This window comes from Crassostrea angulata, chromosome 9 (genome assembly GCF_025612915.1).
Source record: "Crassostrea angulata isolate pt1a10 chromosome 9, ASM2561291v2, whole genome shotgun sequence".
Taxonomy (NCBI): Eukaryota; Metazoa; Mollusca; class Bivalvia; order Ostreida; family Ostreidae; genus Magallana; species Magallana angulata.
Genome location: NC_069119.1, coordinates 8,859,783 through 8,875,608, shown reverse-complemented (window position 1 = coordinate 8,875,608; position 15,826 = coordinate 8,859,783). Strand labels below are relative to the sequence as shown.

Sequence of the window (15,826 nt, the reverse complement as noted above, 5' to 3'; positions counted from 1 at the left end):
TTTTTTTGAAAATGTAACAATAATTTGACCTAGTTTAACCACTTCATAACGTCATCTCTACATTATGACGTCGCTGCAGTGAAAACCTTTTACACACTTATTTTCATTTTGATTTCAACTATCTTCTACATTATTTTTAAAGCTCTTTATAAAACTTTAATTTTGGTGGCAGAAAATGCATAATACCGCACATACGTTAGTCCTTTAAAGGTCAAAATAAATCAAACATTTTTTTCAGACGCAATTTGTAGTTTGTTTGCAAATTATCTCAAACAACTAAGATTTGTACATTTATATTAAAGTTTTGTCAAAGAAAAAAAAGAATATAAGGATATTGGATTTCATTATGCAATGTGGTTAAAAAGACCGTTGTTTTTTACATTCATTTTTATTTAAGCTGGTTCCAACAGCGCGTAGTAAAACGTCATCAGCAGAAGACAAAGATGAAGATGCGTATCCGAGCGGGAAACCGAACGAGAACTCACAGGAAGAGGAAACTGACACCTCGGCGGAAGTGGTCCAACCCATTATGACGTATTCCATTCTTGATCAATCTATTTTGAACTGGCCAGCTATACAGGTATCCGTCTCAAACTGAAATGAAATGTCTAATGTTTAATGTTATTTTTGATAGTTGGTCCTACAGTTAACCTAAGAATAAATTTAAAACTGAATTCACACAGACCTGTTTAAAAATTAACCAATGGCATGTTGCAAAGTACAAAATATTATTAAATACAATAAAGTAAGAGCAAAAATATTATGAAAACAACCAGTTTTAGCAAGTTGATACCGGTATATCATACGTAAACAACTTATTTATCAATTCTATCCTTGTAACTAAAATTGTTTTTGAGCTGTGAGACAGATAAAGTGGGAATTGTATAATTTTTATTATGATATTTACGCCAACGTTCTTGTTTGTTTTGTTTCGTATAGAATTGGGCACAAAAACAATGGATCAAGCGACAACAAACTGTCAGCAAGGAGAGTCAGAGTTCACAGACCGAGGCCCTACTCAGTAAATGTAGGTATCTACCCAGTAAATGTAGGTATTTACTCAACAACTGTAAGTAGTTGTACAATACGTGTATGAACTTACTCAGTAAATTTAGTTATTTACTCAATAGTAAATGTATTTACTTACTCAGTAGTAAATGTATGTATCTACTCAATAAATCGTTTTATTTGTTCAATGAATGTAGGTACCTCCTCAGTCAATGTAAGAACTTTATCAATAAATGTAGGAACCTACTCAATAATATAAGACATTTTCAATAACTTTAGGTAACTACTCAGTAAATTTAAGAACTTGTTCAATAAATGTAGGTACCTACTCAGTTATTGTAAGTAAATGTAAGAACTTGTTCAATAAATGTAGGTACCTACTCAGTAAATGAAAGTAAATGTAAGAACTTGTTCAATAAATGTAGGTACCTACTCAGTAAATGTAAGAACTTGTTCAATAAATGTAGGTACCTACTCAGTTATTGTACGTAAATGTAAGAACTTGTTCAATTAATGTAGGTACCTACTCAGTAAATGTAAGTAAATGTAAGAACTTGTTCAATAAATGTAGGTACCTACTCAGTAAATGAAAGTAAATGTAAGAACTTGTTCAATAAATGTATGTACCTACTCAGTAAATGTAGGAAATTGTTGAATAAATGTAGGTACCTACTCAGTTAATGTAAGAACTTTTTCAATGAATGTAGGTACCTATTCAGTAATTGTTAGAACTTGTTCAATAAATATGGGCACCTACTCAGTTATATAAGAACTTTTTCAATGAATGTAGGCACATACTCAGTAATATAAGAACTTGTTCAATAAATGTAGGTACCTACTCATTAAATTTAAGAACGTGTTCAATAAATTTATGTACCTATTCAGTAATATAAGAACTTGTTCAATAATTGGAGGAACATAATCAGTTAATTTAAGAACTTGTTCAATAAATGTAGATACCTACTCAGTAATGTAAGTAAATGTAAGTTAATGTAAGAACTTGTTCGATAAATGTAGGTACCTTCTCAGTAAAATAAGAACTTGTTCAATAAATGTAGGTACCTACTCAGTAAATGTAAGAACTTGTTCAATAAATATAGTTACCTTCTCAGTAAATGTAAGAACTTGTTCAATAAATGTAGGCACATACTCAGTAATTTAAAAACTTGTTCAATAAATATAGGTACCTACTCAGTAAATTTAAGAATTTGTTCAATAAATGTAGGTGCCTACTCAGTAAATGTAAGAAGTTGTACAATAAATGTAGGTGCTTCCCAGTAAATCAGATACATGTACTTACTAAAAACTGTAGATAATTTTTCAAAAAATGTAGAAACGTACTCAAATAATGTAGGTACATTGTACTTTGAAAGAAATTAAAGCTCTAAAAATTAAAATTAATATTCTTCTGTTCGTTTTAAAAACCCTCTGCCATTCGGTTTTAAAAAGAATATAAACCGCTATCTACAGCACATGTATGTAATCAATCCAAGTACTGTAAATTCTAGATTAGCACAAGAATAAGTATTTGAAAACTTCAATCGCATGTAATTTCCTTCTTTTAGTAATGTCAATTTTCATTAGTTTCCAACAACAATAACTTTACAGACAGAACGTTCAAAAATCTTCAGTTGCTACTGCCTGTGTACTAAGACACTTTGAAAATGCGCAGGTTTTTTTTTGCAATTAACCATTAATTCTAGAGATTTTTTGTTTGTTTGTTTGATTTTAAAGATATTTTTCTATGTAGTCAATCATATTTATATCGCAAAGCAGGCCAAAAAGAAACTATTATAGTTAGTTAGCACTAGAAAATTAGAAAAAAAGGTTAATAGTTAGGCATGCAAAAATAAAGACATTTTTTTCTTTCACATTTTCATCAGTGATAGGTTCAGAGACGGACATGGCGTCCAGCGGTTTCGAGGACTCTAACAGTACAGAGCCCCAACCACAGATGACCCTCAGTTCTACCAACAGCAGCGTCAAGAACAAGACAGCCTCGGAGAGCAGTCAGAGCTCGGCCAATTGTCCAGGTGAGCCAAAGTAGATCTAGAAAATAAAAAAAAAATATTCTTTGTTCTATGGTATATTTTGTTAATAATTTATGAAAAAAAAAGTTTCTGTTAGGTATTGTAGAAATTATATCAAAAGAAAAAAATCTTAGCAAGATATTTTAATTAGATATTTAAGTAAACTGAATTTGAAAAAACCTGAATAAATTACTAGCGGAATATAAAATCATATTAAATCCTATCTAAGCAATATTTCATCAGGTGAGTGATTTGTTATCGAGTACTACTGAGAAGATTTCCAACTTTATCAGAAACTTAGGATCATTTGCACATCGCAACATTGATTTCTTTGCTTGCCCGTTACATGTAACATCTTTATAGCATTTTTATGAACACTTTTTTAGCTCCGTCTAAGAAGAACCCCAACTCTCGTCTGCTCCTGCCCACGTGGATGCAGTACGTCACGTGGTTTCTGTGTGCCCTTATTATCGTCTGCTCAACAGTTCTGACGATTTGGATCGGTTTCCGGTTTGATGAAGTCCGTAGCATCCTTTGGTTGCAGTCTCTCTACATCAGTGTGTTATTCTGTATATTCGTCGTCCATCCAATCCTGGTCAGTTGATATTCATTGCGTGCTCTATTAAAGAGATTGAACACTCAACAATTTAACAATCAGAGCTGGGTGGTCAATAATTTAACCATCATATCTGCACTTAAAAGAATTAAATACATACATGCATATAATTTTACGACATAAATTATGTAAATTTGTTGACAAGATAGAACAAATTCTAATATTTTTGGTTAAGAATGTCAATGTTCCCTTCTATTTTAACTGACCATTTCGTCTGCAGGGGATAAATAAAGACTAAATGAAGGGATAAATGAAGACTAAAAGTGAATACGACCGTCTAGCTCTATGAGCAAGCGTCAAATTTTATATTTTCCTTTTAATCATTAAATTTTTTTTTAATTATTGATTAATCTGGTCTAACCCTTTTACGCCTAATTGTGTTCAAGTGTTTTTATCTGCCTCTCTTGGCTGTGTTTTTTTTTAATATAATCGAAATTGTGCATTTATCAACGGGAAGAAAATATCATTTTCTGAACAGAAAATCATAAATTTTCAAAGAAACCAAATCTGTAACCAAAAGTTTTGCTTTTAATGTTGCATGCTTCATTAATTCTTTAAAAATTTGTTTGTTATGAAATGTTTTTTATTTTAATTAACAGATATTCATTGCGGTATTATACACAACTGTGCGGTATCGATGTGATCCCAGCATCCTGGACCATTATGAAGAATCCTATTTCGGCGAAAACGCGGAAAGGGAAATATTTCGTAGGAAAAAGGAACAGTCGTGTGAAAGTTGGACCGAGGCAGAGGAGTTAGACAAGGTGAATTTTCATTAAAACAATTCAGAATAATAGGATATTTTCAAAACATCATTTAAAACTGCTTTGCCTTTAATTTCTTATTTGAAAAATTAATGTTTCACTTATTAACTGTGTTGAAAAGGATGACTACATGCACTTTGGCTCTGCTTTTAGTAACGTTTGTCCAATATCAATTTAACTGTATGATACAATAGCGCTATTGGTCGATCTCTTCAGGCTGTAGCTGCGCGGCAAAGATCTCGGTACCTGCGGTTTGCTAGGCCTCCACAGGAGAAGCAGCTGATCGAATCCAGAAAAAAAGTCATGAAGGAGAAAAAAGCTCTCACAATTCTGTTGTAGGTTCATAGTTTTTGATTGAATGGTTTTTAATTACCATATCCGTATTTTTAAGAAACTTATTTCTTGAAGTCTAGAGAAATGACTCAAACTTATTCTTCGGTGTATATTTACTGTATATTCATTTTAGGAGCAATGTGTTACAAAATAAGGTCTATCGGTTTTTGTTTTCTTTTTTTCAATTTTGCGCCTGTCATTTTTGGTGAATTTTAAAAAGTTAGATGTTTGACACAATATAGGACATACATGTACATGTAATTTATGCATGTTATATCGTTTTGCGAAATAAAAAAAATGCAAAAAATACGTTATAGAGAAATATATACTGTATTATGCGATGTATTTCATTTTGTAGGGATATAGTATCCTTAGTAGCCACTTTCCTCATTGTCCTTGTTATGGCGTATGGCAAAGACATCAGTCCAGAATATCATCTCAACAAAGCCGTAACAGATCATTTTATTGGGTACGTCTTAAAACATTTATTTTTAGGTTTTGTTAACACGTGTATCATCTCTAGACTTTAATTTCACATCCTGACTTTAATAACACCTTGCATTTGATGTAATGCTATTTCACATTTTTTTTTTTAAAAATGTTAGTTTACTTCAGGTAAAAAAAAAATATTATCATTGCATTATCTTATTCAATCGAAAAAAGGTAGTGTACTTTTATAAAAAAAAATTAATGGTAACTATGATTTATAACTAACTTTTTTTTCTATTGAAGAAATGGCTCTCCAAATTTTACATCGATAAAATTCAGGCAGGAATGGTATGATTGGGCTTCAACGACATTTATGGAAAGTATCTTTAAGGAAAATCCTGCAAGCAAACAGGTACCATTATATACGTATTGCATCGAAATAATTCATATTTTAAAAAGCGCAGAGTGGTTCTTTCTAATTGAACATTAAAATCCTTAGACATGTTTGCGACAAATTAAAATTTCAAATATTGCTTCTCTAATACCTGAAGCAGGTGCGCACAATCGTTTAAAAGTAATTAATATATGAATCATCGTCTTACGTGGTGATGTAGGTTGCGGATTTCCCACGTTTAGTAAGTCTGAAAAGTGAACAACCGATGATGTGTCTGGGTGACGTCATAGGTACATGTAAAATTTTCATGATTTGAACATGATACAAGTAGGTGTTAAGGAAACCTTTCTCTTTCCAATGAGAATTAACAGTTTCTCCAAATTTCTTTTTGCGTAATACAAGTATGCAAACCAAAATTCAAAAAACATCAGTTAAAATATAATAGTATTAAATGTATTTGTCTTAACAGCAAGCTTAAACACAGATTGTATGTTCTGAGCGACATTATCATGAAATACATATATATACTTTTCTCTCTTTTGCTTCAGAAACTAGTGTTGCAAGGTTACATCATCGGACACGTCCAGTTGCGAAAGGTCAAGGCCACAGAAAGAGAATGTGCGACCATGAATGATATGCCTTATCTCTCATTAAAATGTAGAAATATTTCTATAACTGGATCAAGTGAACCCGAGAACTCTACATTCCAGTCAAAATCTTCTCCTTATTTGTTGTTCGGTCGACATGGCATATATGACAACTCTGGTCACGTGATTAAGCTAAATCATTCAAGGTATTTTACTGTAACATTTTACGTCCATGCAATATATAACAAATTGTCATTCTTTTGTATTTTGGAATAGTTTTGGTCTTAAAACTAACACATGGAAAGAAAATAATGCTTAATTAAAAGTCAAGTCTTGATTTTTAAAACTCTCCTTTTAGCAATGTTCTTCGCTCTTTTCTCTGTTGTTCATTTTTAATTAAACTTTTAATTTAACCATTGGGAAAAAAATCTACAAAAACAAATAAATATCGTAAAGCTCTGGTATTAATGGTGTTTATCGCGAAATAAATGACGTTACACCAACATAGACCGTCATGAATATGTCATTTTTCCACCCCGCATTTATAGGAATGAGTCCGTGCTTCAAATTCAGAGACTGGCCTCCTCTCAGTGGATGGACGACTCCACCAAGGCCGTGTTTGTGGAGTTCACTCTGTTCCACCCGTCCACTGGCCTCTTCACCTCCGTCATTCTGTACCTGGAAATTCTGGACACAGGCGGAGTGACCCCAGGTCACAGTATCAGCTCCACCTATCTGTTCAAGTATACGTCAGGGACAGATAACTTCCTTCTTTTTTGTGAGGTATAACGTCATTATATTTTTTTCAGAGTTTGTTAATACATATGTAGCATCATTTGTTACATTATTTAGCTCAAATTCTAACAATAAAATGATTTCCCTTTAGATAACTTTTGAATATTCTTTTGATTATATTTTCAGCTGCTTTTCATACTACAGACACTATGGAAACTGAAGATTGTTGTATATGACATCGTTAAACTACAAATGAAATTTCTACATTATGGTTGGAAAGTGTTACAGGTGAGAGAGAGAGAGAGAGAGAGAGAGAGAGACAGACAGAGAGAGAGAGAGAGAGAGAGAGAGAGAGAGAGGTAGAGGTGCATTTTTAAGCACAGTTGTCGAATAATTTGCATTAATGGGCAGTCTTCGTAAATAATTTAAGCTAATTTTTTAAGGTATACCTGTTAATGATTTTTTTTTTATTAAAAAACATTATAGAATGTCAATAATTAAAGGACTATTTAACATAACATTTGGAACAAGTAGTCATGGTTTAGAAGTTATACACAAATCTGACTCCAAATTATTCAAGTGTTCTTGGTTTACAGAGTGTTTTAAGCCTGGTCTCCGTTGCGTACATCGGTTGTAACATCTACAGATTCATATTGGTTTCTAATGTTATTGAACAACAGAGGACGACATACAACGAGGAGTTCGTGGATGTCTCCTTTGTTACATTCTGGGACGAGGTATTTATTAAAACCTATTGTATTAAGTAATGTGGCTTTATCAGTATTCGTGGGCATCAGATTTTGTGGTGAAAATGACAGTTTCGAGTGTATTTTAAATCATGATGGCTATTGCTCCTATCAATACATTAGGTTTTGGATATTACATAACAATATTACACAATTATTCTCGTTGATCAACTCGACAAAGAAATCCAAGAAAATTAATATAATGATATTACGAGTATTGATAGAATCCCTGTACATTTTGATGGTAGTGTAGTATTTCAATTCACTGTAACAATGTCAAAGAAACATAAAAAAATGATAGTTACTTATCATCATTTTCAAATTAGAAAAAAAATCATTGTAATCGAGATTTTATTTGGAAGAAAAAAATAGAATACTATAGAAATACAACGCCTGTTCATATGAAAGTTTGTAGTTATTGTTAAACTTTTCTTTCAGATGTTGCGGTGTATGGTTGGCTTTATCCTGTTTGGAGTCATTTTGCAATCTCTGCGACTTCTGAGATACGAGCGATTGTTTCTTCTATTTGGAAAAATATACAGCCGTGCTCATAGAGAGTTGAAAGTGTTGGCGGTAATGCTTTTTGAATTTAGAGATTCCACTTTGATATTTCTCTATCATATTATAGAATTAATATTAAGTTAGAAACTTGTGATTGGCAACGTTTTTAAAATAAAACTTGTTCCCGACCGGCAAAATAATTCGAACTTTTAATATATCTAACTAAATTGACTTATTTGTAGATTCTGCTTTTTGTGTTGCTACTGGGGTTTGCTGCTCTTGGCCATGCCTTATTTGGTGCCTTTTTCTTCGGTTTTGTGGATATGTGGAGCAGTATTTTTACAGTGTCGGCCATACTGTCTGGGCGCTACGTTGATCTGACCTCTGAACCCTCTTTGATACACGCTACCCGGATGTTTATATTTTTCATGACTGTATTTGGCCTCGGTCTTTCCACAATTTACGTAAGCAACTGTTTATATTTCATAATCCTATGTATACTAAAAAAAATGAAATATTCAAATGTTTGAACACACATAGCTTTCCCACGTAGCATGTAAATTGTAATGTAAAATAAAATGATACACTCTCCTGTTTCAGGTTGTTTCTTTCTTAACGTTTCGTTTTCACGTGACAAAAAGGCGGCAGCATAAGATGCTAGCTTTAAGTGGACCGGAAACGCTAACGTACTACTGGCGCATGCTCCATCAGCTGGCGGGGTTTAGAACGGTTGATACTAGCACGGAATCTGAATCCGAGCCAGACAATACTTTGCCACCGGTAGAATTTTTTTTTCCCTACTTTAAAATAACCATGCAGTGTCTATCAAGTCAAGCTTCTTAAGCTTCAATGTATATTCTATTCATTATTTTTTGAACTAAGACCACTATGATTCTTGTACAGCGTCACAATTTAACTTTGAAAACTATCCGACGGTGGTATTAGGTGCCGTGCGAAAATTAATCTTAGACCTGTAGATTATACAAAAAAGAATAGTTCAAAATCATTTTAAATTACAGTAATCATATGATAAAAAAAATTGTAATGTACGGGTATAGATGTTCTACACCTTTTACAATTCATTATAATTTTACATTTACTCATAGGAGTTTACAATGGCTGAGATCGAATACCAAGTGGACGAGCTTTTCTACAGAATCGCCGCTTTATCCGGATCCCACACTTTACCAGAAAAACCCACCAATTACTTCACGGATTCGGACGGAACCTATGGCGGGGGGGATGACGGGATATCCAGTGCAGGATCTGAGGTACAGAACCCATACTAAAGTTCATAGACGTAGACGTAAACTTAGACAAAGCGTACGTTTTCGTCTAAAACGGTATTCACAAAATGACGTTGACGTAAAAATTAACGTCAAATTGACGTCAAAACCTAAACATACGTCTAAAAGTAGCTAAATTAATACCATTTCAAATGTTTAGAACTTTAATCTTTCGTCAATCGTAACTTCTACGTCTACGAATTTTAGTAAATACGGGTACTGATCTATATTGTAATTAGTGAATGAATTGCACTTACATGTAATAACAACGAAACCACACATTTGCATAACAATATCTAGGAAAATGATGTTTATTTTTAATTGTAATAACCCATCCCCCTTCATGAGATGTATGAAATTACCGTTGGCAAGAGATTTTGAATCCATATAATGTTTCAGGTGTTGCTTTGCAATATAATAAGTAAACTTAATGGAAATATGACAATTCCTTATGGAAAAAAAATTCCAGTGCGATATATTATATTTTTGTGTTCCTCTGTGATGCCTTGAAGGATAATAATTCTGCAAAAAAATTCATAAAAACATGCAAGATGTTTGTTTCATAAAGATTTATGTCACTATATAATACTATTTGATATTGTTTTATCAAAACAAGCGTTTTTTTGCTGTTGTTTTAGGAAATTCATCATCCTAGAAGAATTTAAAATCGTTCTTAGTTAATTTAAAACAAATGAAAATCAAAGTCCCTTTAGACTGTGAAACATTCTAAATGTCTCACATATTTTCCCCAAATAGAATTTTATGAAATCAAGGCTAAATATGTCATATTTAAGATAAGAAATGTAAGTTTCTAAAGAGAAAAAACGTTTTTGGACTCAAATGAAAATTCGCCGTGGACTAGTTCAAATAGCTACATTAGCAGTGGTTTAATTCTCCAGTTTGAACTAATTCAGGTTCATGATGAGGAGAGACTTGAACACCGTGTTCACAAGATCGAAGACAACCTGTGTTCGAAGGAGCCCTACTTAGCACAGCTTTTTGGAACAGATAGTTTATCAAAAGACCAGGAAAATCAAATCAGGTTGGCTTTTTTTTTACCAAGCAAACACTAGCATTAAATGTATTAATGAAGATAAATTTAAAAGACAATATCATATTGGAAAGACAAAATTCCAAATCGTTGTAGTTTAGATATAATTGACATTAAATATATTTAGTGTTTGCATTGGTCATTGTTTCAAGGTCGCATCTAGAACTAGAGATTTTCCGCCAGCTACAGATTCAAAGACAAATAGGGGGAGAAAACGAAACCATTGGTGAAGACCCAAACACGAGGGAGCAAGGTAATAAACTGAGTGTATTAATTGCAATCTGCATAAGAATTTGGATAGTGAAAATTGATACTATCGTTAGTTTATATTATCAGCTTTTTGTGATCTAATATGTATTTAAAAGGCATATGGATTTTTATATGAAAGGCTAAAATTATTTTAACCTTAAAAAATCATATAGCATGATTTTAAAAATCGAATAACATGTAAATGCAAAATACCTAACACGTTTGTGCTTGAAAACTGATTAAGCATTGGATGAATATAAGTTTATACAGAAATATAGATATAATTGTAAAGATACCAGTATAATTTGCATTTTGAAGACACGCCAATCTTTTTCAGACTGCAAGCCTTTTAGCATATTTTTAACAAATTATTTTGTTTCAGAAACCTCACCACATACAGAGTCAAAATCAGGAACAAATAATCCTGGCAAATTAGAAATAGAGGAGGCTAGTAATTCTTATCTTAGGGACAAAGAGACGTGTCCACCGAGCCCCGATTCACCAGAGTCGGTGAAAAACTCAACAGAGAAGACGAAGAAACTAGCGGTAGGGGAAGCATTACCTGAACTATGTCAACCCAATGCAAAACCAGTTATGAAAGCTCAAAAATGTATGAAAAAACCCGAGTTGCCCGCAAAACCAACTTTCATAAACCCCGGGACATCTCGAGGGGGACCATTACATGAAATTCATAAGCCGCAAATAATCAGTAGTCCTACATTACGTCAGCTAAAGGCAGATAAGTTTGGCATTCGTGGAGAAAAAGGCGGGGCCAAAGGTGAAAGTAACAGCGGAAGTAGTATTACTGAATCAAGTTCCGGTTCTGAACAAGACGCTCTACATGGCCACGTGACAGCAATGGGGAAACGGAACTTGCGTAAAACAAAGTCACGTGGCAAAGGAAAGGGACCAGTTAATTTATCTTCAGTTTTGTTAGACGAAATTGAAAGTGAACTCCAGCAAAGAGAATGTGCAAGTGTAACTGACGATAAGTTCGTTATTCTTGAACAAGAAGTGTTGGAATGCATTGATGATGAAAATTTAAATGCATAAGATGCGTCTAAATTTCTAGAGTTTCTATTACAATTGTAATAGGTTTTTTATAATAAACGTTTTGTAAGAGAAATTGACATCGTTATAGTAACAGCTGAATTCATAAGCAAAAGAAAACTAAAATCATTACCATTCCAAATTTAAATGTCAAGTTACTATATTATATATCGTTTTACGTCAATTATGAAAAAAAAACAATTATTTATCTGAATATCACTAACGAAAGATCTCTGATTAAGAAAAGAAGACGTCTGATTTTCAATTATCTCTTTAAGAATTATGTGTCGTTTTTGTTGATTTCCATGCTCTTGCCGAATTCTTGAATTTTGCCCCTTATTTCGTTTACAACTCTACATTATACTTCTTTGACAGCTAGGAATATTTATCTCCGCAAAAAATCGTCAAAACCGGCAAAGATGGTAACCTGGAAGAGTCAATACGATTGCCAAATGAAATGTACATTTTATTTAATTTTTGCTCGCAAAGTCATGAACGTTGTAGGTATATGTAAAAAGGAGAAAAAAAATTTCATTGGTAGTGTTAAAGTTAATATGAAAAGAAAAAAGTCTTTTCTCATTTACTTGTTTAGAATACCCAAACTTATTAAGTATTGTATAAATTAGATATGAACTGATAGGTTACAGTCCTTCGTGGGCCTCTGTTAATTGAAGGAGTGAGTTAATACTCTTTAGTGTTAATGTGTTTGGTGAGATTGTGTTATTGCGCAGTACACAATGTCTCATGAGTAAACTGCGTTTCTACGGCTGTTTTGCAATATACTCTCTCAGATGAAATTTTCAAAACTTACTTGTGAAAAACTACAAAGGATATAATCTTACTTGTACTTAGTCAAAATACAGACTTATTTACCCACACATTAACACTGTACGCAGTCATAAAAACAATTACGCATCATTTGATTAAAAATTCAGCCCACACATTGAGTACGTTTTCTCCTGGGTATGTTTTACTCCAGCATTCTCTCTGAGAAAGGGATCAATGCTTGTTATTTTAAAATGTATAATCTAATTTCGACAAGTAATTAAATGAGGAAAAAGGTGATCCACTCTTCATTGAAACATTCATGTATAAACTTTTTAAAACAATTTCTTTTTCAACTCATCCCTGCATTCTTGAAATATAACCTATATATTTAAGCAGCCTATGGACTGTAATGAGTACATTTTTCTTCAAGTAAAGATTTGTGTAGTTGGTCATGCATGGATTTCATTAACAAGGTTTTGAATTCAAATTCTAAAATATCAACGTATATATATCGCTCTTGTCGTTGTTTTCAATGGTTAAATTACAATAACAGCATAATCAATGGCAAGAATCAGTTCGCTATATTGTGTTTGGAAGGAACCAACAATTATACTTCAATGTCGTCAAGAAGCCGAAGTTTTATCCCAGGCGAAAAACTGCGTATATTGTAGACAAATTGTCTAGAAACAAGGATATGATCTATGACAAACCGTTAACTATTAATTGCCATCATAAGTGACAAAGACTATTGTGTATATCGTATTTTACATGCACAAGTACTATATTCATTCTAATGTTTACGAATAATCGGAAACTTTTTTCTTTTCTGTTTTTTGAGTCGGCTCGCGAAGCGAGCTGATCCTTGCTGTCAGCGCTGATTCAATGCGGATTTACCGAAGCACAAACTCGTATGTGTGTTCCTTCACTTGCTGCAAATAAATCTTGATAAATAAGGCCCTGGCAATAGCTTTATTTTCATAATTTGAATAAGTTTGATGATATTATAGTGTTGGTAACTTTTATCCTGCATATCTATCACAAAATAACCTTGAAGTTCACCTAAACGTGTGAATAGAAGATTGTAAATATTACATGCGGATGAATATTTGCGATGGGGCACATGAAGAGGGTTATCTCAAAATACGAAATTGTATCAAATATACAACTCCGGTAAAAAAGACATACACTGCTTTGGTTTATTAAAAGGTGTATAACATATCTTGTTTTATCATAAACAAAAAGAAATTGAGTCTGGGTTATTAAAAACGTTCGCTAATGTAACTGATATTGAAACACCTGCAGAATAATACTACGAACAAGTAAACTTTCATGATTAGTCACCTGACCTTTTTCGCGGGAAGCTGTCGAGTAAACAAGAATCACGAGGCCGAGGAGAAGTTTTCAAGCTGAGCAGTAGAAATCGTCAGAAATTTGCTACAGTAAGTCATTGCATCTTATATTAATCTGTTTTACAGCTTATTTTACTTTGGACAGTTTTATAACGGTTTGTATTCTTTGATATTTATGTTAAGAATTTGCTAGACTGCAAAGCAAATCGTGTATCCTGTGTTTTAATTAATGTACTATTAATTGTAGAAAATAATATTTAGATTTTAACATACGTTTTTCACTGAAGTAAAATAAAATTTGAATAAACATGCAGTCACTGAAAAATTTATTTAACTGTCGACCGTTACTCTGTCGTTAGTGTCATGTGTGTGTAATTGCTATGTATACATACTTATATACTGTATCTGTCTTGGAGAACAGTCTTTGAGTTTGTCTTGGAGATCAGAATAACGCTCCTTATTACTTGCATACTGTATCTGTCTTGGAGAATAGTCTTGGAGTTTGTCTTGGAGATCAGAATAACGCTCATTATTACTTGGAGATTAAATTCATTATTGTTACTTGGAGTTTGAATTCAGTTATTGTTACTAGGAGAAATTATTTATCATTGTTACTTGGAGATTAAATTCATTTATTTACGCTTGGAGAACTTGAGATCATTTTGTACATTTAAAATTTTTGGCGTTATGAAACACTTTACTACACATTGTTTACCAAGTTAGATCAAGATGGGTGTAGATTTAAACACTTGGAGATGTAGAATTGGGTGTCATATTGGAAAGATCCACAATTTCAGAAGGAAATTTTCAGCTTCTTCTCTTCGGTTGATAAAAACAAATTGGCTGATTTTCAATGTAGAGAAGTATTTATTACTCTGTTCAATACTGTTAGTGCTTTGTGGTGATGTAGAAGAAAATCCTGGCCCCCCTACTATGAACTTTCCTCTGCATGGTAATTTGCATCAAGGACAAGATATTTTTAGTAATGATTCACGTGGAAGACAGTGTGTACCTTGTTGTTTGAGTTTTTTCATGCTCACACTATTAAAACCTTTGAGTGCAAATGAATGGCATGCAACTGATTTGGATAGGGTATTACATGTTGGAGATTACATCTACAAATACTCCAAAAGCATAATGCAACTTCAGCATGAATATTTATTACTAAATGATGTTCCAAGATATATATGTTATAAAGATAAGGCATTTTCATGGAGTATTAGAAAAACATATTATGGTAACATATCAAATAATTACAGAGGTGAATATCCTTTAATGCGATTAGAATTTGCTTTCGTAGCATCATTATCACTTGACAAATATGCTGTATTTATTTGCAAAGGTAATGCGATTGGTATCTTGCGGTATGGGGAAGAATATTTAGTATTTGATTCTCATTGTAGAAATGAGCAAGGATTTTGTAGTAGTGAAGGAACGAGTATTGTTGTTAAAAAGAATGACTTGTCGGATCTCAGTGCACACATAAGGTCACTTTTCATGTCATTAACGTCTAATGAAGATTTGTTAAATGAACAATTTGAGTTGCATGGGCTTAACGTGATAGAAATTTCTGCAACATCTGTAGCCAGATATAGACGCAAAGGAACAAAAGTGTGTAATGTACCAAATGATGTAGATAATGCAAGACATATTCAGTCATTATCAGACTTTTCTTCTGTTGGTAATAAAAATCAATCCGCAAATGTTGAAAATGCAAAAATCACTTTGATCGACTTGCCATTTCTGGTTACTCAAGATAATCATAATGTGAGAAAAAGAACTTCCAATACAGAAACTTTAATTAATACTACTGCTTCTCAACCTAAGAAAAAAAGACTTGGTGACCCACTCCATGATGTTGTTGTTGAATTTCATAAACTGATATCAAAAGGACCTGAGTATGTGTGTACCTCTTGCAGTCAAGTGTTTT

General features: G+C 32.8%; 2 protein-coding genes across 5 annotated transcripts in view; both read left to right on the top strand.

The window, feature by feature from the left end:
• The window catches only part of LOC128162953 (polycystic kidney disease protein 1-like 1), a 104,227-nt gene extending 92,378 nt beyond the window's left edge, over positions 1-11,849 (top strand). For all 4 annotated transcript variants that reach the window (XM_052826394.1, XM_052826395.1, XM_052826396.1 and 1 more), the window contains 19 exons: positions 398-580; positions 940-1,027; positions 2,892-3,041; positions 3,425-3,633; positions 4,254-4,418; positions 4,635-4,753; positions 5,110-5,220; positions 5,484-5,592; positions 6,123-6,367; positions 6,710-6,944; positions 7,083-7,184; positions 7,493-7,633; positions 8,081-8,215; positions 8,386-8,607; positions 8,744-8,923; positions 9,250-9,414; positions 10,344-10,471; positions 10,633-10,733; positions 11,112-11,849. In XM_052826394.1, the coding sequence (XP_052682354.1) occupies positions 398-580; positions 940-1,027; positions 2,892-3,041; positions 3,425-3,633; positions 4,254-4,418; positions 4,635-4,753; positions 5,110-5,220; positions 5,484-5,592; positions 6,123-6,367; positions 6,710-6,944; positions 7,083-7,184; positions 7,493-7,633; positions 8,081-8,215; positions 8,386-8,607; positions 8,744-8,923; positions 9,250-9,414; positions 10,344-10,471; positions 10,633-10,733; positions 11,112-11,782 (3,459 nt within the window). In that variant the 3' untranslated portion in view covers positions 11,783-11,849. The remainder of the gene's footprint in view (positions 1-397; positions 581-939; positions 1,028-2,891; positions 3,042-3,424; positions 3,634-4,253; positions 4,419-4,634; positions 4,754-5,109; positions 5,221-5,483; positions 5,593-6,122; positions 6,368-6,709; positions 6,945-7,082; positions 7,185-7,492; positions 7,634-8,080; positions 8,216-8,385; positions 8,608-8,743; positions 8,924-9,249; positions 9,415-10,343; positions 10,472-10,632; positions 10,734-11,111) is intronic.
• A 1,534-nt stretch (positions 11,850-13,383) lies between these two features.
• The window catches only part of LOC128162959 (uncharacterized), a 10,117-nt gene continuing 7,674 nt past the window's right edge, over positions 13,384-15,826 (top strand). The window contains exon 1 of the mRNA XM_052826403.1: positions 13,384-13,986. The gene's annotated coding sequence lies outside the window, so the exon portion shown is untranslated. The remainder of the gene's footprint in view (positions 13,987-15,826) is intronic.